Here is a 26,642-nt window from a genome sequence, read left to right as displayed (position 1 = left end):
TTTGTCCTTCAGGCAATACCAACATTTAAAAACGTATTAAGGAAAGGCCTTTATAGAAAGACTCCCAAGGCACCAGTATGTAAGGGCCAGAATAAACGGGTGCCCTGCAAGCACAACTATATATCCACTCTCCTACATCACTGCTGTCTCCTGGAATAACCTAGGAGAAGCCAAAGCTGCTCCCTGGCCTCAGTCATCTGAGCTCAGGCTTTCCTCAATCTAGCAACAGTATGAAAGTCATGATTGAGACTGCAGTCACACAAGAACCTAATATGAAAGGGGCTTCTTAAGTCATCAAATGCAGTATTCTCTCAAATGATGATAACCAAATCATACACATTGACCACTGACACATTCACTAGGATACCTATTCTACATGGCATCTCTGAAATTTTCATCCACAAAACATCACACTCTCAAAAAAAACCAAAACAAAACACACCCAAAACAAATCCAGTGTTATAAGGGAAACCCAACTATGAAATAACAACAGACTTCCGTATCCAGAAGCTTTAAGAAGGCACTCAAAATTATTTTGCAAATGGTTGCATATGTTTAAGTTAACTTTCAAGAGCAAATGTTAACATTTTTCTTGATAAATAAATACCACTTGTTACCTGCAGGATGAACTGGATGTATACTATAAAAGTGGATGGAATATAAGGAAGAAACACCACTTACCATGCAATGTAAAAAGCGTGTTGATACATCTATAACAAAAAGCACAGGTCATACAGACATCTGTGCACATATGTAAAAGACAATAAATACAGAACACTATTTCTACTTTTTCACAACAAAAAATAAAAGTTTAAGATTACTGTCATCTCTTCACATGGCATTAACTTTAAAGATTTTACTGGTCAGTAGTAGTATTTTTTTAATCTCTTGCTGTATGTTTCCATTGAAACATTTAGTGGCATTACTTACTGCTCAGAGAAAAAACAGTTAAAGTTTGCAAGGCAAACACAAAAACAAAGGTTTACTGCATTAAGATTTGTATCTGCATACTCATATTTATTTCCTCAAAGTTAAACAGCATTTGAAGGCACTTTCGCTTGTTTTGATGAAGGAGTAGAAGAGGAGAAGAAGAAAAAGTAAGAGATTAATCTAACAAAATTAATAACTTAGAAGAAAGTTTAGAGAGTAAAAAATCAATTCTGAGCATCAAGAAACTTTGCATGGCTTTGAGAGAGACACATTATCCTATTTCTTTAATGAATACCATAACAGTTTAATTCTGAAACAGCACCTTAAGTAAATCCCACAGCTGGGTGGTAAAACCACATGCATTCAAACAGCATACTGTTTACACGTTGTAAAAAAAAAAAAAGACAGTCTGTTTTTAAATATTGGTTCTCATATGCAACACAGCAAGATCAAACTTTTCAAGCACACATAAATAAGGATTTCAATATTACTTTAGAGGCATTGAACAGTGCTTTCATTTCTGTAATATCCACCTTTCATAGGGTAAGAGAGCCTTCCATAAAATAGCAAAAGCATACCGAGCAGTAAAGAAATTAAGTGACTGTTTCACAAAGGACAACTGAAAAGGCAACAAGCTAAACTTTTTTTAACAGCCTTTTAAGCATCAGATACCAATTACGATGATCTTGCTCTAGAAGTGAGAAAGCAAATAAATGCCCGTCCAAAATAACCAAAACATTAAGTCACCAACATTTTTATTTCATTTTTTCCCCAAAAATGTCAGATGTAACATAATAACAGTGGTTTTCATAGGACAGAATACGTCAAACTTGGCAACACTATGGACACTGTCAAAATCAAAGCCCTACAGCAGATACTGTCAAGCGGGACAGGAAGTCAGTATTCCTGGGGAAGAGGAAAGCGAAAGGGAAGGAGGTTCGGAGAAATGAAGTCAACGAACAGGCCCGGCTACCCCCCGCACAGGGTCTAAGCAAATCCAGGTAACAAGGTCCCCTCTCAGAGGGACGGCGAAAGGGGCCAGGAGAGAGGAAACACCGGGGACCACGGACGAACCCACGCAGAAAGGGGAGGACCGGGAACGACTCGCAGCGGAGCGGAGACGGGTGGGACACAACCACCCGGGCGCGGGCGGCGCCGGGGGCAGCAAGGGCCGCTGAAGCCCCTCTGGCAGCGGCCGAGGCCCACCTTGCGGCCTACTCAGCGGTGAGACCGCGGCCCGCACTCACATCTGGCTGACGAGCTTCTGCCGGAAGTTGGTGCTGCGCCAGTCGGTCTCAGGTCCGGTCACGTCCATCCCCGCTGCTGCGAGCGCCGGGCGCTGCCGCTAACCGCCGCTACCGCTACCGCCCCGCCGCGCTCTCCGCCGTCGCTCGGCCAGACGCCACCGCGGAAGTTTCACGCACCCACTTCCGGCGCGCTGAAGGCTTGAGGGAAATGAAGTCCCATCCAACTCTCGCGAGAGCTGCGAGCTCGGCGCGAGGCTCGCTGGGAGCTGTAGTCCCGCCCCAGCACACTACTTGCGGTACGAACCGTGCACCGACACTGAGGGGGTGCGGTCGCCCGCAGCCCCAGGCCCCGCTGCAGGGGTGACAGGCCCGACGCACGACCAGGCACACCCGCGCCCAGGATCACCGCAGCGCCGTCAGCAGCCGGGGCCCCTGGGGCTGGCGGGTGCCTGGGTGACGCTGGGGGCTGTCGCCCCCGCCGCCCGCCCCGATTCCGGCCGCGGCCGCCCCTCCTTCTCCGGGCGGGCGCGTCACGCGCGGTCGCCGTAGTTTCCGGGTCGCACATGAAGGCGGAAGCCGCCGCCGCTCTCGGTAGGTGGCTGGGGAGGCGGCGGAGGGGGGAGGTGGAGCTCAGGTCCCCGCTTGGGCCGCCCGGTGCTCCCGGGGAGGCGGCGCCCCCCAGCCGGGCCCGGCAGCGGCGTAACTGGGGTCGCGTGCGGGACCCTGTCCCGGCTCGGTCCCCCGGGACGCGGTCCGAGGGTGTGAGACCGTGTCCTCCTTCCCCCTGCTCGCCGCAGGGTTGCCCGGGGCTGGGGGCTGCCAGGCGCAACGGCCGCCCTCGCCCCAGCGAGGCCAAGGCCCTGCCGCCCACATGAAGCCACCTCAGCCTGGCCACGGCTGAAGCCAAGGCCCTGCTGCCTGCATGAAGCCTCTGAGGAGGCCCAGACCCACGTCCCCGCGCAAAGCTGCCGAGGCTGCCGCACTTGGGCTGCCCGCACGGGAGGTGGGGTGAGCGAGCAGGAGGATAGTGGGTGTCAGGACCCGCAAAGGCGTTTTCAACAGGGGAAGGGAAAGTAAAACCAGAAGCATGCTTGAATTGTTTTTTACTTCTTTAACACAGCGTTAGTCTCAAGTCAGGCTGTCTCTTAACGATATGTAGCCTTCTCCTGCAGAGAAAACTGCTCATTCTGTCATCATGATGGAAAAGTGTAGTTACGGGGCGTGGGGGGGACACAAAACCAAACACCACCACCCCCCCACCCCCCCCCCAGATCCCTAGAGGAACTAAATTAATGTGGTGAATAATATGAATGAATTAATGTTTGATACAGAAATCAGAGCTGGAACATGCTGGAGGAGCCCTTTGCTCTCTTCCAGGTCACTTAATTGTTGTAGTTGGCACAGAATTAATTACTTCCTAATTTTTTTTCCTCCTTGTATTTTAGACTATTAAAAATTCATTATGTGGTTTAAACAGTTCAACAAAGCAGGTTCAAGGCTTGCCAACTAGCTGAGTCTCTCAAGATTCATTGAGAGTTTTGGCTAATTTATAAACTGTCAATTTTGGCATAGTTGTTACTTAGCTTGATACTGTAGAAGCTTCATTTAAAAAAAAAAGTTGTTCTTATTATGGAAAAGTCTTTAGGATTTTTGAGGGCCTTCTAAGAGGTCTTCGGAGAATTAAAACAATTCTGTCAAAAGAACATATTCCTTACAGATTTACCAGATCTATCTGGACATAGAACTAAACACTACCTCCTGATTCTGGAAAAAGCTGGAGCCTTAATGGCAGGGCACTTTCTTTTAGGGTAAGCGGGTACACCCTGCCTGGATATAGTTGGTTAACAAACATTCCTTCAAACACAAGCAGCCACTCAATCAAAACCAGAACATGACTGTTGAAAGACTCAGATGAAGAACAAATCTTATTTCAAGATTAGGAACATGAGGAAAAAAGGTCATAAAAGATAACCAAACTCTTTAAAGATTATGAAGCCATAAGAGAAAGCATTTTAGCACTGTATTGAATTTTTGTTTTCCTTATTACAATTTCTTGGTAGCACTTGGGCCACAGGCAACCTCCCCCAAAAAAATGCATCACAGAAAACTTTACAATTCTCTGAGTTTGGGTAAGTTGAAAATTACTCATGGATAAGATAAAAATATTCAAGTTAGAAAGCTCATACCTTTTAAGTTATGCTACTGTTCACAGGGGAAAATATTTTTGAATATTTATATATTTAAATAAAGATACATTTCATGGGAGTTTTGCCATCTACATATTAAATATGAGATGTCTTATTCTCCATGTCTTAGAAATAACATGTAATAAGCTTGAGGGGAAAAAAAACCACAGGTGTTTTCTTCTGAAAGGAAAGAATGCCAAAACTTGTGAGACAGGATGCAAAAGCTGTTTCTCAAACCATGCCTGTTGGTTTCCTCCCACACTTCAAGTATACTACTAATGCTAGAAATTGAAAATGGCTCAGAAATTCAGCCCAGAGTGATGTGCTTGCATATTTCCATGCAAGTAGAAATAGTGACTCAAAGAAAGGTGGTGTGTATAGACCTAGCAAAAGCTTCTCATCATTTGATGAGTGTTCAAAACTAATGTTGAGCTATTATATACTACCAGTTGTCTTTGTTTCTTTTTGTGGGGACCTCTGTCAAAAGGAGTTGTTAAGGTTGTTTCCCATATTTGTAGAAGGTTCTTAAAGTGAAGTGGGATTTCAGGAAGATTTTTTTTTTTGCACATTTCTGAATGCACAGGGTGATAATTCTGAAAGAAGCAACTGCTGAGCAAAGCTTCTGTTTTTCCTTCACCCCTTTTCTCATCCCTTTTTTTTTCTTCCCCAAAAAGCATGAAACTGGATTAAGTTTTATCTACACATTATGGTGCACTCAATTGTCTTCTATGTAGCAAATAGTCTTACAAGTGCCCATTACAAATTATTATATAGTTGGTGAATTATTCCAGTATTTGCACTCCAGTTAGAATGAACAATAGTTTTGCTTTTCAATTTACATTGTTTGTGGCGTCACATCTGTTTTCTGAACTATTTTGGCAGGCACCCAGCTGCGTCCCTGATTCTGCACACTCCCTGACTAGTTGATCTATTTGTGTGCCCTCTGCCCTCTTAAAATTCTGGTACATAGCCAGGATCTGCCTATTTGCATTTGCAACCCCCAAGAGTCAGCATAACTAGCATTTTGCTCTAGTCTTGTATATTGTCTTCTTGTCAGGCTTTCGGGTGAAGCTTGGCTTAGAACCTAATTCATGTTACTCCCTAGGGAGAGATGAAGGTGTGGGAAGCCTTAGGGCATGGATTTTAAACTTCCTTTAATGCACTAAGGCTTTTAAGGATCTAATCTATTTGGATCACAATCAGCACACCAGACTGGTTACTATGTATTAGAAAAAAAGCTATGAAGAAGATGGCCTGCAAGAAAGAGGACAGAGCTGCAAGTGCGGGGTGTCAGCAAGCTTTTAGAACGGTGCAAGAGGAACCACATAAATTTCACCAGAAAAAGAGAAGAAAGTCAGAGCAACTCCATATATCAGAGCAGGTTGGAGACAAACCTGGCTAGAAGTCTGCTTTGCAAGAAGAGACCTGGGGAGTCCTAATGAGCAGCAAGTTGAATAAGATTCCTACAACAGAGGCCAGCTACATACTGGCCTGTGTTAGCAAGAGTATTGCCAGTAGGTCATGGGAAATAATAATTTCCCACTCTATTCAGCACTTAGAAGCCCACAAAACCTGAATACCATGCCCAGCTTTGAGCTCCATGCTGATAGAAAAACCTGTGAGTTCAGCAGAGGACCACCATACAGGGAAGGAGCACATACAAGAAGATAGAAGCACATGCAAGGCAAGAAGGCTGGGTTTGTTCAATACAGAGATGAAAAGCCTAAGGGGAGAGCCAGTTGTCATTTTTTTTAAGCTATCTAATGGGTACAGGAAAACATAGAGCCAAACTCTTCTTTGTGGTGCCTTTCATCCTTGGCACTGTGTGTAAGTGTCACAAATTGCAGGAAGGGAAATTCAGACAGGATAAAGAAGAAAACAAGTTTGATGGTTAAGCATTCAGTTTTCTGATTATTGACAAGGATGGAGATGCTGCTCTTGACTAGACAAGGCTCTCTGCATCCTGGCCCGATTTTGAAGTTTTCCCTGCTTTGAGCGGGAGATTGGACTAGAGACGTCCCAAGTTTCTTTCCAGCCTAAATTATTCCACAATTCTAAGAAAGCATGGGACCCCCACCAAGCTTAAACCACCTGTCCATATGTCAGTAATTTAAACAGATTTGGATACCTGACACCAGCAAGCTCTAGTTTATTTTGGGCACAGCTGATGCACAAGAAAATATCACTATCTGCATAAAACACCTCTTTGTAGAGATGTAACTGACAGCCATGAGCTCTTCAATACAAAAATGTCTGCGTTTCCATAGAAACTAACTTGGATAATCCTTCCTATATCCAGCCATTTCTCTACAGTAGGGAATCAAGGCTGTCAGCACAACTGTACAAAGAAACCCCCCCCACACACACCACACTCTAGTAAGCATCACTGTGTGACATGGATGCTAGTCATAGAAGGGGTGAATACTTGTCCAGGTGTATATAATACCATGTAAGACCAATAGCAAACTTCAGCACTGTAAATTATATATACTATAAATACAGGGTCAGTGTACAGCATATCTCACCAGAGAATAAAGGCTGAGTGTATCTATAATGGCAGCAGGATGCATCCAGGACATACGCCCTGACCAAGCTGCTGGGAAGTGCTCCCAGGTACAACACAGGTATCTTCGTAGGGAAGCAGGAGACTGTTCTCAATCTCAAGAAGTGTATGCTGTAAGCCGTATGAATTCCCACTCCCCAGAATGTTCTTTACTGGGGCAGAACACAAACACCTTGGTGTAATAATTGCTCTGCACTTAGAAATTTAGGTAGGGCAGACACTGCATTCTCTTCTACCACATATATTTTACCATGCCTTTAACTTTTCCCATTCTAGTTGAGCTGCTCCATTCCTATACCCCATGTTCTTAAAAGGATGAGGATTTTCAGCAAGCACAAGGGCAAGCCAGCATACCAGTCTCTTGCCATTTTGACATTTGAATGATCAAGCCACAATCCATTCCCTCAGTTTCTCCTGACCCAGTGCCAACTTCCTCAGTCATAAACCACATACCTTTGCTGTGAGAGCAAGTATTCTGCCATTGATCAGAGGGGACTTTGTTAAAAAACTGAACCACAACTCTTCATGTACAGATAAGCAGTTATTTCAGCTGAATATTCAGAAGCCTCACTAAGACCTGTACTTCTTCATACAAGTAATCTGCAAAAGTGTGTTGTGGTAATGGAATTTGAATACGAGACAATCACACAGCCATCACCAAGCTACCGAGACACTGTAGCTTTCACTGTGGCCAAAGCTTATTACGAGAGACCACTAGCGATACAGGGAACTTCGAATATAGTACAGGAAATATAAGGAAATACTAGATTTCCTTCATGCTCCTTCCACGTCTACTGTTGCAAGGCATGGCTGCTTTCTGCTTGTTCCTAAATGGAATCCAGGCACAGAATATACAAAATTTCAGTCTATTGAAAAAGAGCAGTCATGCCTTTCTAGGTACATGTGAGAGTTTTGCCATTTATGGGGGGATATTTTGGTTGTGGTTGGTTTGGTTGTGGTTTGTGTACTTGATTTGAAGTGACAAAACAGTGCATGTCTTCCTACAATAGCATTGCCTATAAAAATACACATGCAATTACTGACCTCATAGACCTCCTTCCTCTTTATGTACTGGGCACTCAATCGTAATACCCTAAAATTAATCATTACATTAACCCATGTCCTCTAAAAGACAAATACAAACCAACATAACTGCAGTCTCAAATACTTTGTGCAGCCAGCTAAGAAAATATCTAGTCTGGTTTTCTCTGCAGTTTCAAAGTGTTTGGAAACAAGGACTTGCCTTCCCTAGTTTCTGTAGACAACATCCCACAGCATGTGAGACAATACTTTTTATCTTTGTCACTGTTAAAGCACAACAAACAGAAAGAGTTCCTCATCTCTTCCATCTTTGGATCAGTCTTGCAATACTCAGCCACTGAATCCCCCAGATTAAGAGCTGAGTAGCACTGAGAAACTTGCACAAAAGAAAAAAAAAGTAATTTATTACTCAAATTTCTAGGAACTTGGCACAGTCACAAAGCAAGTTTCTTAATAACAAAAGATAACAGAGAGGCCTCCAGAACATTCTCCAAGCCCCCTTCTGGTAGAGAGGCTCAGGATAGATGGAACTTAAACCCTAAAAGCCAGCAAAGTTCATGCATGGTCAGGAAGGAAAAACAGCAAATAGGAGGTTTTCTGCAGTGTGCAAGAAGCTGAGCAAACCTGTTCTATCTCTGTATTCAGAGTTGTACATCTTGTACTACATTTAGATTTTTTTAAAGGATAATAAAAATTAATCAAAATACAAGTTGGAAGAAATGGGGTTAAATTATTTTCAGCTAAAAATATACAGAGCTTATTCAGTAAAGTTCCTTGCTATTTTTAAGATTGATGGACACTTAAAAGGCAGAACAATTCCTAGCTATATTAACAGTCATTTCCCCCCGCCTAGCTGGTGCATCACACATGAAATAGCACACTTCCACTATTTGGGCTACCAGATCTTTAGACAGTAACAAAGGCACAAAGCACACAGGAGAAGGGCCATAGTTAGACCACACAGCCTGAGAAGCAAGGCGCTGTGTCAACACCAATACCCCTTCCCAGCAAATTTGTAGTCAGCATTTAGAACAGTATTCAGAGAAATACACTGACCTTTCAGCTCACCAAACATACTGCATTTAGTCCAGAAAACGTGAATGCCAAAACCACCCCACTTTTCTTTCAGTCTCGTCCACAACACAACCCCACTAATGCTACTTCAACAACCACTCTTTGTAACTTCCTACCCACCCAACCCCAGCTGCTCCTTGTACAGCTATTACAAAGGTGAGGGCACTCGGTAATCGGCTAAACAAATCTTGCTGGTCATCTTCCCCCCCGACATGCCTTCCTTGTCTTAAAGGTCTTGTCAACCAGCTCCTAAGACTACCTGGGTATGAGTTAAGAGGCTTTTGCTTCAAAGAAGCAGACTTAACCACCTAGATCAGTCAGACATCATGTATTAATACCATAAATGCTCACCTTTAATTTTAGAAGTAGGCAGTAATTCATAAAAATCATAGCAGTGAGAATTTTTCTAGAGTAGTCTGTTACCACTGGTTAAAACTATGACAACAGGCATTCATACATACTTATGAGCCTTGCCCCAATTTAGGATAGTAGGGAGATACAGATGACAGGATATAGGTTCTCTGAGTAGCCACAGTGTAATTAAGAAACTTCATGTATCCATGTACAAAATCAGCTTGTGAATGCTGGCAAGTTTTAGACCACATACACTGTACCTGCTCAGTATTATTCCACCCTTTTTCCACAGCAGCATCAATATTCAACCTACATACCCAAAATTCGTTAGCAGCAAATAACTGTGGATGACAAAATACTCACAGGTAGAGTGGTGCATTTCCATTATCATAGTGGCTCTGTGCTCCAGATGTACAAGGCAGCTTTTGTATTGGTGTACGTTTATGAGTGACTACCCTGAGGACAATCCAGCTCACCACTAACAGCCTAGATAAAATCCAAGGGCAAAAGTTGAGAACAAGAAGTAGAGACTGCCAAAATTCAGAAAATAGAGCTTAGCAAAATACTTGTAGGCTCAGCTGTTGAGTAGCCAAAAATCAGCTGTGGAGAATCGTTCAGCTACACTCCCAGCATCAATGTTTGACCACACTGGGCTTACCGCAGGTCAGGTAGAAGGGATAGTTTGTTCAGCTATTGCTAACAGTTGTGGGATAATTCAAGTCCATATCTAGTAGAACTAGCAGTGAGATAAAACTCCCTGCAGATCTCCAAGAAAGCCCCATTTGTCACTGAAAGCTCTGCAGATACTAATGCTTATACAGGCTTTAGAATCCCTGAGTTATTTCTAATATTTTTTTTAATTTGCTCTCTTTCATAATACCATTTGATCTTTCTGGTTCTGGTTACCATATTTTTAAAATCTGATCCGTTCTGGGGCTTTACTTGTTGAAAGCTTCACCCCCTTTCTGCTACCTTTTAAGATCGTTTGGGTACAGATGTGTTCTGAATAGTAACTGTCTATAGCTGTATTAATTAAAGGTACATTTACATAAAGACTTGGCATGATTATACAGGTTTCCCACTCTACCCTGCATGTATCTCTCTCTCTCTCCCCCCCCACCCCGCCCCGAAACCACCTCCCCTACAATACAGTTCTTATGTTAACACTTGTTACATGGGTTCAATGGCCCATGTAGTTTTAATATATCTCACTTTTTTCTCCTTAGCCTCTCTTCCACCAATGGCTATGCTATGTGACACGCTATAAGATTGGATGAAAGGTTATGTTGTTTTGCCTACCCAACAAAAGTCTTTGAATTCAGAAAATAGTTCATTTGTTATATTTACTCCTGCTTTTTGATGCAATGATTTTACTCTCATAGAGACTTCTTTTGATATAGCTAAGTTGCTGAAAGGATGCAACCTTTTTTGAAGCATTAACCACATTAAACCACATTGACAGAGTTAATGTGGTTTATCTGAATCTGTTCCTCATTGGGACCATATCTCACCCTACTTTGCTTTTGCTGCATTTATTCCCTTTTAGTGAAATGGGAAATTTCTGATCAACATCTAGTAACACTCATTCCTTCACTTGCCTTTTGTACTATATTATCTCCCTTGCCTCAATCCATCAATTCTAGTATTCCCCAGGAGCAAATCAAATGATACAGTAATGTTTTGTCTGTCTTCAAAAGCAGTCATCTTATTTCTAGGAAAAGCATCTACCTGTCAGGAAAAATAATCCATTATTCATCTTTTCAGCTGATGATGGATAGTTTTCCCTGCATAATCAACCTGAACGTGCTCCCTAGAAGGCCGTCTCATCAGAGCTTCTCTTCTGAGCTGGTTGTCTTGCTTTTGCTGGCAAAAAGCAGACAAACATTAACATGCTTTTTCAGTTTTTTTTTCCATTCCATTTACCATGCAATGCCACCTAGCTTCCTTTTTCTTTGGACAGTGTAGGGTAACTTCCTTCAAGCAGAACAATAAAATTTTCATATTTCTTGATGTCATCCAGATAAGTCCTTCCTCACTGACCGTACACACAATACCTTGCGGTACTTTGAGAGATTTCCAGTGCTGCATTCACTGTTTATGTGTAGCACAATTAAACAATGGTTTCATTTCTTCATTGTTTGTTTGGATTTGCTGGGTCTGTTCTGCTTTTGCTTCTCTGACTGCTGATAACCCCTCGTGCCACTCTCATGCCACTGACATGTCACTCTTATGCCACTAAGCTATTTCCCAGGCTGCTGGAGGAGAGGCTATTATAACTGTGTCTTAAGCAGCCGTATCAGCTAAGTTACATCCTTTTACTAATGTAGGTTTTTTTAATGTGCTCTGACAACTGCATAGAGTCTAAGAGCTCTAACTTCTGACATTCTTCAAAGACAATGGCAGGGGTAAATTACAGGATGGTGGAGGAAGACTCATGAGATTTTGAGAGCTTAATCATAGACATGAGACACAATCACTTCCAGCTGGCTTTTTGCAGATGTTTCCCCATGTGCCATAGGGGACTTTCCTACAGTGTCAATGGCAGCCCTAGAAAAAGGTACAGGATAGCCCTCTACAGTGCCTGCGCTGGAGGAAATACCCTCTCTCTGCAGGGACTCATGATGAAGTGAAAAGCAGTTGTGCATGCTAGCTTGAAATTGTCACAATAAAGAAACTCACTTTGAAGCCTACAGTTTCATATAGTATTTTATAGAATGATAGATGGAAATGTGATCAGCTACGGAAAATGAAAAAGCAAAGAGAGAGAGAGGAGAGAGCTTTCAGATTCTGGGGTAAAATATGAAGAGAAAAAGTGAAGGTGCAATTTATATTGCAGCAAAGTTAACTGAGGATATTGGACAACTTGGAATTTGGCAAAAATTAGGTCAGTTTTGTTCTTTGTTATAAATTATGCAGAAATGCAAAGGAAACTAAGGGTTCTGGTAATGGGTTGGGAAGTGAAACTCTTGCTAAGAAAAAAAAATATCCCCACATGCTACATACTCTGACTCTTGGCCTGAAAACCCAAGAGTCAGAATACTTGTTTGAAAAAACATGTTCTGCCAGTTTGATGTGCTGATATACACCTGCCTATTTCTAGTATCATCATTCAGAATAATTTCTTTAGGCTAGAACTGTCTCTCCATTGACTGAAGAGTTGGTTTGATTTATTTACTGTGACAGGCAGGGGTCAGAGAACCATTCGTAAAGCAAAAGGCACAAACCTTTGCTGATTCTGTTGTCTCACAGATTTCATTCTGCTACAGCTGGTGGCTGAGCATTTCTGCCTGGGATGGCGGAGGATCAGGAGCTGACTCAGCCGCACAAAGCTCAACTCGAGCCCTCCCTTCAGCAGCGCACCAGCAACACATACCGCAGTGCAGAGCACTCTCAGGCCTTGCTCAGTGGCTTGGTATCTCTGCGAGACAGCAGCATCCTCTTCGATGTAGTTCTTGTAGTGGAAGAGAAACCTATTGAGGCTCATCGCATACTTCTAGCTGCATCCTGTGACTACTTCAGGTATACTTCAGTATGGCAGTAACAAGCATGTGTCTGAATGTTACTCAAACCTGCAACATCCAAATCTTCTGTCTTGGCACGCTGCTTCTGGATGTAAAATTAGACCCATAAGATGGAGCTGACTGTGTTTCAAAACACTAAGTATGGCTTTATTAATCTCTCTGTTATGTCTCTACAGAAATAAAGCTCTTCTTACTGCACACTGAGCTTACCTCCACTAAATTCACTGCCTGTGGTACTTGGAGGTATATAAAGAGGAGAGACTATGTTAACAAGTGTCTTCGGCATAAATGCACTCTGGGTGGGTTTTCTTACAATCCTTAGCATTGTAAGATTTTGCCCATTGTGGTCATCATTTCATAATACACAAAAAGTCACTGGAAGTGGGTCACTCCTCTGTTACTTGCCTATAGTGTGCCTCGCTGTCCATTAAATGAGGCACTCCCCTGGTCAGTTTGATTAGCAGTTTCTTGAACTGACTTTATTTTCATAGAGCAAACAAACAATTCCCAAGTCAATCCAGACAAACTTCTAACTGGATGAAGAACTGCTCTAGTTTAGAAAAAATTCCTACAGTCCCAAGCTCCTTTATTTCCCCCACACCCACAGTATCTGCCTCTGCCCGTTGACTATCCACATGTACTGGGTCTGTATTTAAGTCCTTCAGTTGTGAATCATACAGTTCAGATGGCCCCTACTGTTCTCCCGCAGAATGAAGAGTATTACTTTCTGAGATCCTAAAGGCCTGTACTCTTTGCATCATTGGGTTAAAGAAGAGGTAATCCCATAAAAGTGTATGGCTAGTTTTTTATCTTTCTGAATATTTTTTCATGTTCCCAGGACAACATAAGATAAGCAAGCTGAAAATAGCTTCAGTGCAAATCTGCCACAGCATGTGCCATTGTCTTTTTTACAGAGGAATGTTTGCAGGAGGACTGAGAGAGATGGAACAAGAAGAAGTTCATATTCATGGCATCTCGTACAATGCAATGTGTAAAATCTTGAACTTCATTTACACTTCTGAGCTGGAACTCAGTGTGAACAGTGTACAGGAAACCTTAGCTGCAGCCTGTCAGCTTCAGGTGAGGTACTGGGAGATGTGACAAAAAAGAAGCAAGAAACAAAAGCATCAATGAAAGAAAACATGGATATGTGGTTAGATGGAGGGTTAGGGGGTGAAAAAGAGCATGGGTCTGATGAGAAGAATTACTTTGGGATGCTGTATTCACTGGAACTAACTATGGAAGGTAGGAACAATGAATGATTGCATGCACATCTCATTTGTGCCAATGCTTTTATTACTTATAAAAATGTACCATTTTATCTAGAGGACTATTTTATGCAGCACTTACTTCCACTGATCTGCTTATGAAAGCTTCCCTAAAATAGAATACCTCTGGCCTATGGTAAAGGACAGGGCTTGCTGCTCAGAAATTGTGTTGCTCACGCCTGCCAAGATCTTCCCCACATTGAGTCCACAGGCACATAACCTCCCCTGACCCCGTCACTACAGGAAATCCTACCATGATGGTTTCTGCACTAAGTGCAGAGTTCATGTGCCTTTAAGACAAGTTTTTACTCTCTAATTTACCCTGCAGCTAACCGCGCAAGGCTTTAGCACTAAATCCTAAACTTTCTGGGTGCTTGCTCTGGTTGGTTTCTATACACTTGGCACCATTTTGTTAGCAGAGGGGCTCTTAGACAGCAGTTAGTTCTTTATTTGCCAGTAGTCCCTCCTGCCAGATACAACTTCAAATTGTATTCAGAAGACAACACTAAATATTAATTTTCCTTTTGAATGGCTTCCTGTGCTCTTCAGTGATGCAGATAGATATTTTTACAGATACAGTCTTTGATACAGTATGCTGAAACCAGGACATACGTTTATAGTGCTCTGAAAGGCCAATTACAGAGTGGCTGTAAACCTGGCTTTTATCATGTCCTTCATGCCTTCCATTTACGTGACTGCCTCCCAGGCAGCGGGCAGCATGGTGCGACGCTAACAAACCACGCAGCCTGGCTGTCCAGTGTCCCATGTGTCTTGGAAGACACACTGCTGCTACACCTGAAGCCAAACTCATAGACTTGCAGTATAGCATGGCTAGAGAATCTATTTCATATTCATCTATATACCCATGTTGAGTTCTTTGTCTCTGGAGAAAGATGAATTGGGCGCAAGTGAACATGGTGATCAGACTGTGGGGAGAGCAGTTGTCTTGTGGACAGCTATCTTACAGTCATCCCAGGCTTCTGTGACCTGCGTGTTGAGTGTGAGGCAAGTGGTGTCTGAAATGAAAAACATCTCTCTCTTGCAGATTCCAGAAGTCATTAAGTTCTGTTGTGATTTTCTCATGTCCTGGGTGGACGAAGAGAACATCCTTGACGTATACAGACTAGCTGACCATTATGACTTGAGACATTTGAGTGATCAGCTGGACTCCTACATTTTGAAGAATTTTGCAGCTTTCTCAAGGACACAAGTGTACCGACAGCTGCCCTTGCAGAAGGTCTACTCCCTTCTCAGCAGCAACCGTTTGGAGGTTAACTATGAGTTTGAAGTTTATGATGGGGCACTTTTTTATCATTATTCTCCAGAGCAACTGGAGACAGATCAGGTCTCCCTGATGGAGCCCCTTAAGCTGCTTGAAACAGTTCGTTTTCCTCTCATGGAACCCCAGATCCTGCAAAGGCTTCATGACAAATTAAGTCCATGTCCTTTAAAAGATACAGTTGCAGATGCATTAATGTACCACAAGAATGAATGTCTTCAGCCAATGCTTCAGAGCTCCCAGACACAGCTGAGATCAGAGTTCCAGTGTGTGGTGGGATTTGGAGGGATGCATTCTACTCCATCCATTGTCCTCAGTGATCAAGCCAAGTATCTGAACCCCTTGTTGGGAGAGTGGAGGCACTTTACAGCTGCACTAGCCCCCAGAATGTCCAACCAGGGGATTGCTGTTCTCAATAATTTTGTGTATTTAATTGGTGGAGACAACAATGTAAGTGGTTTTCGAGCAGAGTCAAGGTGTTGGAGGTAAGATAAGGATAATCCTGCTATTACTTTTATTCCCACTCTGTTGCCATTTCCATTTCTGAGTCAGTAAGCCAGTAGTGCAGGCAGTATGCTTGCCAGCCAAAAATTAGGAACTGAGCAGGGTCCTCACTGAAAGAAAACAAGAAATAAAGAAATGAGCCTCGTAGTAACAGGAAGCTTCCAACAGTGCTTATGGGAAAAAGCCAAGTCTGACAGGGTAGAAACAGATACTCATTCAAGAGCATTACATGTACTACTTTCTGTCCTGTTGGGAGGGATGAAGTTTTAAAGGTGTGGGAAGCACTAGAATCCTAGATTGTCTAAAAGCTCTTGAACTAGGATTTTCTAGAAGTCTTCTGTGTGTAGTTTTAGTCCCAATACAAAGGCATTTAGCTACCAAAAAGGATTTTAAAATAAAATGCTATTACTGGTTGATTATCGAGAATTTGTGTGCACAATAGCAGCATTCCAGTGTCCTCTTAAGTGCTTCTGTGCCAGGGAAAAGAGCAGGAGGAAGGATCAGTTTTAGATCATAATGCCCATTACATTGCAAAACCTGATATAAACCCTTCTATCTTTATAATGTGGTTATTTTTACTAGTTTTAGCTGAGTTGCCCTTATTTTATGTCATGCATAGTTTCACTTCACAACCAGTTTTCTCTGTAACTAAAATTTCTAGACCAGATAGATATTTTGATCTGAAAATTAATCGCGAGGTTCACGTTGAGCAGCAGATATTTAGGGGGAAAAAAAATCAAAGAACCCACCACATATTTATGCCCTTCTTGGCCTCTTGAAGATCCAGATTCAGTCTTTGTGCTATTTTTAGACTGTTCTACCTTGTAGAATGGCTTTGTGCAAGCAGAGATTTTGATATATATAACCTGACAGCAGTGTATAAGATAATGGAAAACCTAGGCTTTTATAGCATGATTATATCAGCTAAAATACATCTTCTAAAAATAGAATAAAACAACTTTGCTGACAAGGCCAAATTTCACTCCACTTGCAGCTGAGCTCAATTTCAGCCAAAGACAGTACAGTAACTCACATCTGTGGTGCTGTCTGGTATTCCAGCAATGATTCTGTGGCTGTATGAATAACTTTCTTTGATCCCATTCTTTTACAAGGTATGACCCGCGACACAACAAATGGTTCCAGATCCAGTCCCTACAGCAAGAGCATGCTGACCTCAGTGTTTGTGTTGTGGACAACTATATATATGCCGTCGCAGGCCGAGATTACCATGAAGACCTGAGGGAAGTGGAGAGGTATGACCCTAAAAGCAACACTTGGGAATATGTGACACCTCTGAAGAAGGAGGTAAGGAGTGCATTAGCCACACACACTATTACAGTTCCCCAATTACTGATTCAGTCTTTTTAGATGCTTTTCTCATGTGTAGCTTTACATTTACTGATATTCAGATGAGAAGCAGTAGCCTCTGTATATGGGATAAATTAATATCAAAAAAGGAGAACAATAATATATGTAAACTCCATTTTGAAGTTAAATGTTTATTTTTCTTGTTGTTTTCCCCTGCACCTTTATTATGTTAATCCTTAAAACCATTTAAAATTGAACACATACCCTCTGGGAACAGGAAGTTCCCATTCTTCCTAGGCAGATAAACTATGAGCCACAGTAGTACAAGCTTCTCACTTACAGTCCTAACATGCTTTTACTTCTGATCAGAAGAGATAACGCCCCAGGAAGAAGGTGCGTCACTTTCTATAAACTACTTAGTTCCTGGACACAGAACTGAGATTGGGTAACAAGTTCTGGTGACAATAGCTTATGTGATGCTGAGTCACATCTCTGTCAGCTAATGTAAGACCATTACTCACTTGAAATATGTGAATGAATAGCTATCTTTTATCATCAGTACCATTTATCCTTCTAGAACAGCAATTGCCAAACTAGCAGTAATGACCTCAGGAACCAAGAAATCATGTAGTGACATGGGAATTGGGGCTATGAGTGGAAAAGTTTGTTCCAACTTCTAATATAGCTAAAACATTTTCAGGTTAAAAGTGTTGCAAAGGAGGAAAATAAGATAACTACGAACAACTGCTTGATGAATCTTTGTTAGGGAAGAAAACTAAAATCCTGAGTAATCTTTCAGGAAACTATGCTGGTTTCTACTACGCCTTTTAAAAGCTTTGGGGCTAGTGACCAGCACAAAATAATATTTGTGATTTCATAATGCCTCTCAACTGAGAATCTCAGGACACCTCAGAAACATAAATATTACTGCTGTTTTACAAAAGGGATGCAAAGGCAGAAGAGGATAAACAGTTTGTATGAGGTCACAAATAATAAATGTGTGTCAATGCCAGGAATATAAAAAGCCTTAAGATCCAACTGAGTATTGCTAAATAGGATATCTTGCATTCTTAATAACATTGCTTGTATAAGAAAAATCTCCAACAGAAAGACTTCCAAATAGACTAGGGAGAAAAGTAATAGTATGAATAATCTTCTAACAACAAAGAATGCGAACCCACTGCAGTTCTGCAAGTTTTAGAAATTCTAGTGTATTTCATTCAGAAATTCACACTTACAGCATAATCACCTAGCAAGGGACTGTCTATAAGAAATCCTTCCAGGTGTTGATACCTGCTTAACTCATGAAGAATGTCACTCCCATAATGTCTCTTCCATACTTTGAAACTGGGAGAAATAAACAAACACAGACCTCAACCTTTCTTTCCCATGTGGTGATCCAGGTATATGCACATGCTGGAGCAGCACTGGATGGGAAGATGTATATTACTTGTGGGAGGAGAGGAGAAGACTATTTGAAGGAGCTGCAATGTTATGACCCGAAGACTGACCGCTGGGACGTTTTAGCAGATGGTCCAGTGAGACGTGCTTGGCACGGGATGGCTGCCCTGCTAGGAAAACTCTATGTAATTGGAGGAAGCAACAATGATTCTGGCTACAGAAGGGATGTTCACCAGGTGAGAGCATGTCATACCTGTGTCCTTCTTGGAAGAGTGTTTCTTATGGATGCTTGCACTCTGACGTAATGTCTTTCTCCTAATAAGTATGCAAATGAAACTGCCCAGCAACAGCTATTGCACCAACTCTCCCCCATTCAGTGGCAGAACTTGCAGTGATTTATTTACTGCTGTCTGCCTAGAATGCACTGTCTAACCCACAAAGCATTAAAGCTCTAGCACTTGGAATTCTTATCAGTTTTAAAACATCTTTGATGGATAACATTCATTGGCATGCACATACCCAATAAGTAGCACATCAACTAAATTTACATTGTCTTCTCACGTGCATTTTTTTCTAAGTTGAGGACCTTTGAATTACCAATGTGTAATTGCAGGACAGAGTTGTTAAGGATATGTTGGATGGCAATTGTTTAAGGCAATTATATGTACAGAGCCTGATGATAAGCGGTGGCTGGAGAGGATTCTCTTGAGTCTTATTCCATCTTCTAGAACTGCTAGAGACATGAAAAGAAGACACAAAAAGTAACTGCTGTTATAAAGCCAACGAAGATGGCAGAATTAAATCTAGCTGAAAAGTGTATCTATCTGAATGATAAAAAGGTGCTTAGAAATAAAAGCAGTTAGCCAAGTAGGTAGCCAATGAAATCTAAAACTTTCCAACATATGGAGCAGAGACAGCTTAGCAGATTTGTCATATTTGTATGTTCCAGCACATATTTTCCTAATGCAAACAGATGCATTATGTCTGAGCTTATATTAGCATGTGTCCCCATCTCTTTCACTTCTGTATACATTTTTTGAATGACATACAGCCATTACCCCAGCAGCAGGGTCAGAAGTTGTAATTCAAAGCTATACAGCAACTATGCAGTTTTCTGCTGAGTACTGTACTTCTACTACATAGTGATGTGCTCCCTCCGTTATCAACACCCTGCTAAAAGACTGATGATAGTGCATGGCTTCCTAAATAGTTTGCCATATGGCCAGGCTCTTTCACTAAGATACAAGTTCAATTTTGGCTAATCTCTTTCTTTTTTTTACAGGTTGCCTGCTATAGGCCAAGCACTGATCAGTGGACAAATGTATGTCCACTTCCTGCAGGACACGGAGAGCCAGGTATTGCTGTCTTAGACAACAGGATCTATGTCTTAGGAGGCAGATCCCACAACAGAGGAATCCGCATGGACTATGTCCACATTTATGATGCAGAGAGAGACTGTTGGGAGGAAGGACCCCAGTTGGAGGATGATATTTCTGGGATGGCTGCCTGCGTCCTCACTTTGCCCAGGGCTATTTTAATGGAAACTGAGAAATGGTTCTCAGAATGGCCTGCAGACCGCATGAAGTATCACCTTGACTTTCCATCAGAAATTATGAGTGTATCAGACTGGGAGGAATTTGACAATTCAAGTGAAGATTAGAAAACTTTAATATTTATTTTTTGCCAGTGGATGAGGAAATCAAGGCTTGGATAAAATATTTAGAGATTTTATATGTCTTTCTTATATACATAAATCAGTATTTAAAGGTTTGAAAAATAAGTGTTCTGCACAAAATGCCATTCACAGTCAATATCTGCCCATCTGCAAGTGTTCTGCACAAAATGACACTTACAGTCAATATCTGCCTACCTGCCAGAAAGCAGCATTTTTAAAGTAACCACAGAACTGCCATTTTCCCCCAGTTAAAGTATAGAGGTTCTTTTCCTTTGAAGGGGGGCTTTTCTCAACTTTCAGCATGGACAGAAAAAATGGCACAGAAGGCTCAGCTTGACTAGCTTCTTTCCTTACAGCTTTTAGCTTGAAATAGCTTTTTGAGATTTTTTTTCCTTTTCTTTTTGGTAATAAAACTTCCTAGCCAGCTTAACACAGGAAGGTAACACCTAGTGTCTCCCTCCTGTGCCAGGTGTCAGACAGCTTGATTGGTTTTTCAGCAAGATTGAACATACAGAAAAAGGAACAGTAGTTAGAAAGTCTGAACCTTCATCTCATCCGGGCATGCAGCCATCTTTGTAACTGGGTTAGAGTCTATGAACTGACACCCACTCGTGAACTTCTATACTGCAGGTTCTGTCAACACTGTGGAAAGAAGATTTCTACAAAAAACCCTCTGTACAGAGTATGGCAATCTCATCACTCAACTGTCAGATACATTTATTCACAAGCATAAATTAATAAATATTTGTCAGAACTTTTTTCTTTTTAAATACTGTCTCTGTTTTATTAACCATGATGTAGAGTCTGAAAGTTAGTGAGTTTAATTAGATCCTATAGTAGTACATTTGTATCAGTGAAGTAACACCAGCTTGGGAGATGGGCAATTTTTTTCATTCTTTTATTATATGTTTTAGAAGAGGATAAAGAGGGCAGAGATTGGTTTGCCACAGCGTAAGAAAAAAAGTAATAAGGAGATAACTAGCGGTATTGAAGATTACACTGGTCCAAGACCCTGCAGTAGCTGAACTAATGCCAGGAACATAATACAGAATTACTACAGCTCAGAAAGATAAGGCATAGTAAATCCTTCCTTGTCGCCTTAAAATAATTGGCTTAACATTAGTTTAGAAGCTGATTTAAAGCCTGAATCAGTGTGATACCTGAATAGTGTGGGATCCTTCCTTTTGGAGAGGCGAGAAGTAATCGGTGCCACCAGAAAATCATGACAAACTAGCAAAGCTTTTAAATCTTTTGGCAGTAAAGGGGTTGCAGGAGAAGGGCAAAACCAGTGACAATCGGAATGGCAAAATACTAGTCAAGTATCATCATGTCATGACAAATACTGTGCATGTTGACCTGCTGCTTTAGAGAAATTGGAAGTTCCTGGATAGTTCCATTACTTAGAGATATTTTGTTTATGGAAACAAAGGTGATTTCAAAATGGACTTAGACAACTCCACATTAGTAGACCGGGCTTCTGGAAAAGATTCAAGAGTATTTGCACACTTCCTTTAATAAGCTCAACAGCTTTTTCTTGGTAATAGGGGCATTTGTGGGATTTTTTTCTCCAGCACTGTCAGTTTTCACCTCAATCTCTGAACCTTTGCCAATTGGTAAATAAAACAAAAGATGTGGTAACTGCAGGAAACCCTGTATATGAGCTTCTTCAGAAAATCTTTTTTATAATAAACTCCGTACTGCACATGGAGTCTGGAAATACAGACTTTATTACACTGCAGTGTTGGAGACTGACGAGCATTCCTATTTTGCCTACAGAGTTACTTGTAATGTGCAGGAATTAAATGTAACCCTCAGATGTACGGCCAGATCTCTCTGACCTGGACATCACTAGAACCACTCCTTCCAGACTGCAAGTGTTGCAGTGGCAATTTGTTTTGTCTGCAAACAACAAACGATTCAGACTTTTAGTGGTCTAGGTCATATTCTAGACCCAGCTGTTCTAACTAAACCCAGACATCTAACTCAAGCCTAATGCTTGCACTGCATTTTCCATTTTAACTAGCACTTCCCGACAGACAGTGATACCCTATGTTATACAAATGAAAATGTTATTTAGCCTCTTTCATGATACAAAAAAAACAATAATCATTCTTTGTCTGGCTTCTTTTCCTATGTATACCACTAGAGGGTATTACTTACTATTACAAATAACCAAGCTGATAGGCTAGTTCTTAGATTACATTAGAGAATATAAGACATTCATGAGTGATTATTAAGCTAAAGAAACATCTTGAGAAAACTCATGGATTATTTTTTTCCAGCCTCTACCCTGTCACTCCTTCTGTGGTTGAATACTGATTTTTAGATAGTCAGGTGATCCGTTTTCCCATTTATCAGTATATGCAATTTTGTGATTGCATTATTTATTAAATTTTGCAATTGGATGCTGTGCAAAGCAAATGAATATAAGGCTTAGAATGCATTTACAAGGAAATTACTTTTCTTTAAAACAGATCATGTGCCTTAGAGAGAAGTGCTGCATTATTTTTTCTATTTTTTTAGTTGCTGGTATAATACCCCTAAATTACATGAACTAAACCTAAGGGGCAGGCATTATGTATTTTGATTTGATAAAAACAAAAATTCTGTTGTTTTCAACCCCAAAATTTCTTTTAATCTCAGCCTAGTGTGACTGTTGAAAGTTATGGTATGCACTATCTTATTTGCATGTACTTTGTTTACATAAAAAAATGGAGTTTAGCTTAGCTCAAACTATCCTAATCATTTAGCAGTAGTTCGTGTTGGTCCAGCAAGTACCTTTGCTTTAAAATTGGCAATTTTATCTAACTCGGCAGATATGAAGAGCTTTGTTGTTCTTGTTTACTACAGTTACCTATATAAAGAAATTGCAGGAGAGATTACAGATTGATATGCAGAGCTATAATTATTATTGATCAGTTTTCCTATCAAGAATGATGCTTCAGGAACTTAGCCTTCAAGACCCCACTTAAACTTTGTGTTATCTTAAGAAAAACATGTACTCATAGGGATTTTAGGCTGATTCCATATTTTTTTATTTATAAATTCTCTGATCTCCTAAATATGTCAGTCTTGTACCTTACAGTAAAAAGCATTCATTTTTTACAGGGAGTCCTCAGCGATAGCATAGCACAAGATGGACAATGAACTAAGAAAGCTTTATTTCTGGTCTGTAAGAGAATAGCTAAACAACACTTCCAGAACTGAGTGATCAAAATACCAACACTTAAACTGCTGATACATTAGGAAGACCGGAAAAATAATAACCATGTTCCTTGATGATCTATTTTCCTATTTCCTACCAGCACAGAGGTAAAGCTGTACAGGCATATTTGCTAGCTTTGTAATTAGTGGACTTGTATCCTGAAGTATTTCAGGCTTCCACATTTGGAAAAGTGATTGTAATTGCTTCAGTTTTTGTTTCATAACTGCTTTCACTACTGTATTTCTTCTCCAGCTGTCTACCTCCAAATCCAACATATCCTTTCCCATTTCCTCTTGGTTTAAATTAGGGTTGTTAATTTTGCATTGGAAGCATACCCAGTACTTGATTTGAAACAAATAAGGATTCTCATTCTATACCCTTGAGAGAAATTTACTTCTCCTTACTTAGAGACCAGCTACAGGTACAATTTATTTAGCATTCAGCCCAACTGATAGGGTCAGAAGCTTCTGGCAAAAGAAAGAAGGAGCAGCTGGCCACAGAGAAAGAGGGACAGGACCTTCTCAAGGGAATATTCTGCCAACTGAGTTTTTATTTAATCAGCAGCTGATGCACTTCAAGAGCTCCCCACCTCCTCAGTTGTGCTACAACTATTTGGCCATACTCTGAGGGTGAAAGCTGCCAAGAGTTAAGACAAAGAGCATAAATGTATTGATATGTAATAAAAAGGTAAAATGGTTCCCCACATTTCTCCATTATTCCTAAAACAAATGCAGTTGCAGGGATGTAACACACCCAAGATGATTGTCGATAGTCTAGGAAGTTGAAGCCCAGTCTTACCAGATAACATCAATGATCTTGAACAAGTCACCTTTTTCTCACATGTAAGTAGAAAGTGGGATCTTTTGCCTAGAAGATTTGGCCTAGTTCAACCACAGTTACTGAAACTGCGGGAGGAATTCTTTGAAGGATGCACACAGCCTGCACAACTGCGAGTCAGAATGGCTAATTGTAGCAGTTCCTTCCCAACGGAAAACCTCTCCGTGCCTTAGAATCCTCTCTGAATGGGAAGGTGGCTGTGCTGGTTCTCCAGCATCAGTCCAGCCCCATGCAGTACTGCACAAAAATAGTTTATAACTAAATAATATTATTCCTGACATGTTTCAATTCTTTTGAGTTTTCAGTATTATTCATAACAAATGGAGGCAAAATCACTATGTATTTGACCTACATTTGATTTTTAATAGAGCGAAAAATATAATTCAGTAAAATGCAACAAAAGGAATTTTTATTTCCTTTTTATTGTACTATGTGTTACTAATTCTGCTGCTAACTTGTGGCTTTTGTAATTATTTTTAAACTTAATTGAGCATGTTATTGCAAGTCCAAGTACTGTCTTTTAATCTCTATATTTTGGCCATGGCCAAGCAGAAAACAATCCAAACCCATTCAAATGACAGAAGAAAACATAATAACCTTCATAATCTATTGTAGCCTGTCTATATGTGTTTAAAACTGACTGTCATTGGCAGATACAAACACTTAAACCAGTAGGAATGGATCAAAGGTATAGCTATTAAGTAAGCTTGCCTAGCAATGGAAGAAAGATTTTTGCATAGATATGAATTTTCAGATGGTACTATTCATCTCTGAGTCTACTGTTTTGCTGGTATTGCTGTACATGACTAAACAGCTGTTGTTTTCCACCCAGGAGATGGCTGTACTTCGGTGGCTGGTAAAGTGATACCTGTACATGTATTCAAGGCCTATTTTAAGATCCTTTTGTGTTAGTGATGTTATAAGACTTTCCTGCATGATTTTGTCTAAAACATAAGAATGACACTGGATAAGTCTTCCATTTCAGATGATCTGAACACTGCTAGATGTCTACAGAGACACAGCCCATATGTTCCAATCCAAACACCTCACTTGGCACTAGTTGCCAACGTAGGAAGAAGAACAAAGAGAAAAAAAATGACCATGTTGTGACTGGGCTTTCAGAAAAAGCAGAGCATGAAAGAAAGACAGCAAAGCTGGAATAAAACTGCACAAGAGTCCAGTTAGGCGCTTAAAGACAGTCATCTTAAAATCTATTTCTCCATTTTAAATGTTATTTACTTTCAAGTGCTGCTTCATTTCACATTGCCAACCCCCAAAGCAAAATGAAAAAACAAAATCAAAATCACAAATTAAACAAAGTCATGAGACTGAGCTAAACTCACACTATTTGCAAATGCAAAGGTTTTTCTAGCACGTCTGGGGAATTAGCGCAGTTATTTTGCCGCACCCTTGCCTATTGCAGCTGGATGTGCTGATGGCCACTGCCAGCCCTCCCAAATTGAGTCAGACCATGTAAAGGCCCTTGCTGCTCAGCTGAGGTCAACGCGCGCCAACCTCCCTCTCAGAGTCAAACAGCTCATGCTGCACCACATGCCAAGTGCTTGCCCAGCCCCTGCCCATGAGGTCTGCTGAGTCCTTTCCGGGGTTTCCTTCCTCTTCAGCGCCTGCACCCTGAGACGGACAGGGCTTTGACCCCATTATCTGGGAACAAGCCTATAAAGAGACAGGAAGCTGTCTCTTAGAGCATGTAGGAAGTTATCTCCAGATCAGAGATTATCACAGTGGTCCATTTTGTTCCCTAAAAAAAAAAAAAATCAACTAATAAAGGCAAGAAAACCACAGAGAAGGCGATCTCCGCCTCCAAACCACCCGTGGTCAGGGTGCCTGGCTGTGGGGTATCCCACTGAGGAGGTGTGGAGAAGGCAGGGAGGCCCAAGGAAGACCAAGGCAGGGCAGGAGGGACCCTGGAGGGAAGGGAAGCGTAGGGTGCCTCAGGGCGCCATGGCAAAGCAGGGGAAGCCAGGGGCTGGGCAGCACCGAGGAGGGAGGATGTGCTGAGAGAGGGATGGGGAGAGGGTGGAGGAGGTACGTTGATGGGTTCCCCTCGGATGTCTTCAGTCCAAGGACTGGGCAGACTTTTGTGGGGGTAACCTGTGGTAAAGCGTGCCTGCAGCACGCCAGGGAAGCGGCGCCTGGGGAGGACGGCCCTGCTCTCTGAGGGGCTGCAGAAGGAGCGGGGGTCTCACACCCCGCCTAACTCAACACACCATCGGGGCCCTTCACGTTCA

At 41.5% G+C, this 26,642-nt stretch overlaps 2 protein-coding genes across 2 annotated transcripts in view; one reads left to right on the top strand and one right to left on the bottom strand.

Moving 5' to 3' along the window:
• MED15 (mediator complex subunit 15) overlaps window positions 1–2,245 on the bottom strand; it is a gene marked incomplete at its 5' end in the record, with an annotated part of 28,102 nt that extends 25,857 nt beyond the window's left edge. Inside the window, one exon of the mRNA XM_082007592.1 lies at window positions 2,178–2,245. Within this exon, the coding sequence (XP_081863718.1) occupies window positions 2,178–2,245 (68 nt within the window). The remainder of the gene's footprint in view (window positions 1–2,177) is intronic.
• A 10,442-nt stretch (window positions 2,246–12,687) lies between these two features.
• KLHL22 (kelch like family member 22) lies at window positions 12,688–20,336 on the top strand (the record flags this gene model as incomplete). The annotated part of the gene is made up of 6 exons (XM_082007588.1): window positions 12,688–12,914; window positions 13,831–13,996; window positions 15,230–15,948; window positions 17,080–17,272; window positions 18,679–18,912; window positions 19,959–20,336. 6 exons carry the CDS (start codon window positions 12,688–12,690, stop codon window positions 20,334–20,336), a joined length of 1,917 nt encoding a protein of 638 aa, XP_081863714.1.
• Between the last annotated feature and the right edge of the window lie 6,306 nt (window positions 20,337–26,642).

Source organism: Phaethon aethereus, assembly GCF_964289735.1.
Source record: "Phaethon aethereus genome assembly, chromosome: 17".
Lineage (NCBI taxonomy): Eukaryota > Metazoa > Chordata > Aves > Phaethontiformes > Phaethontidae > Phaethon > Phaethon aethereus.
This window is presented reverse-complemented; position numbering and strand designations above follow the sequence as displayed.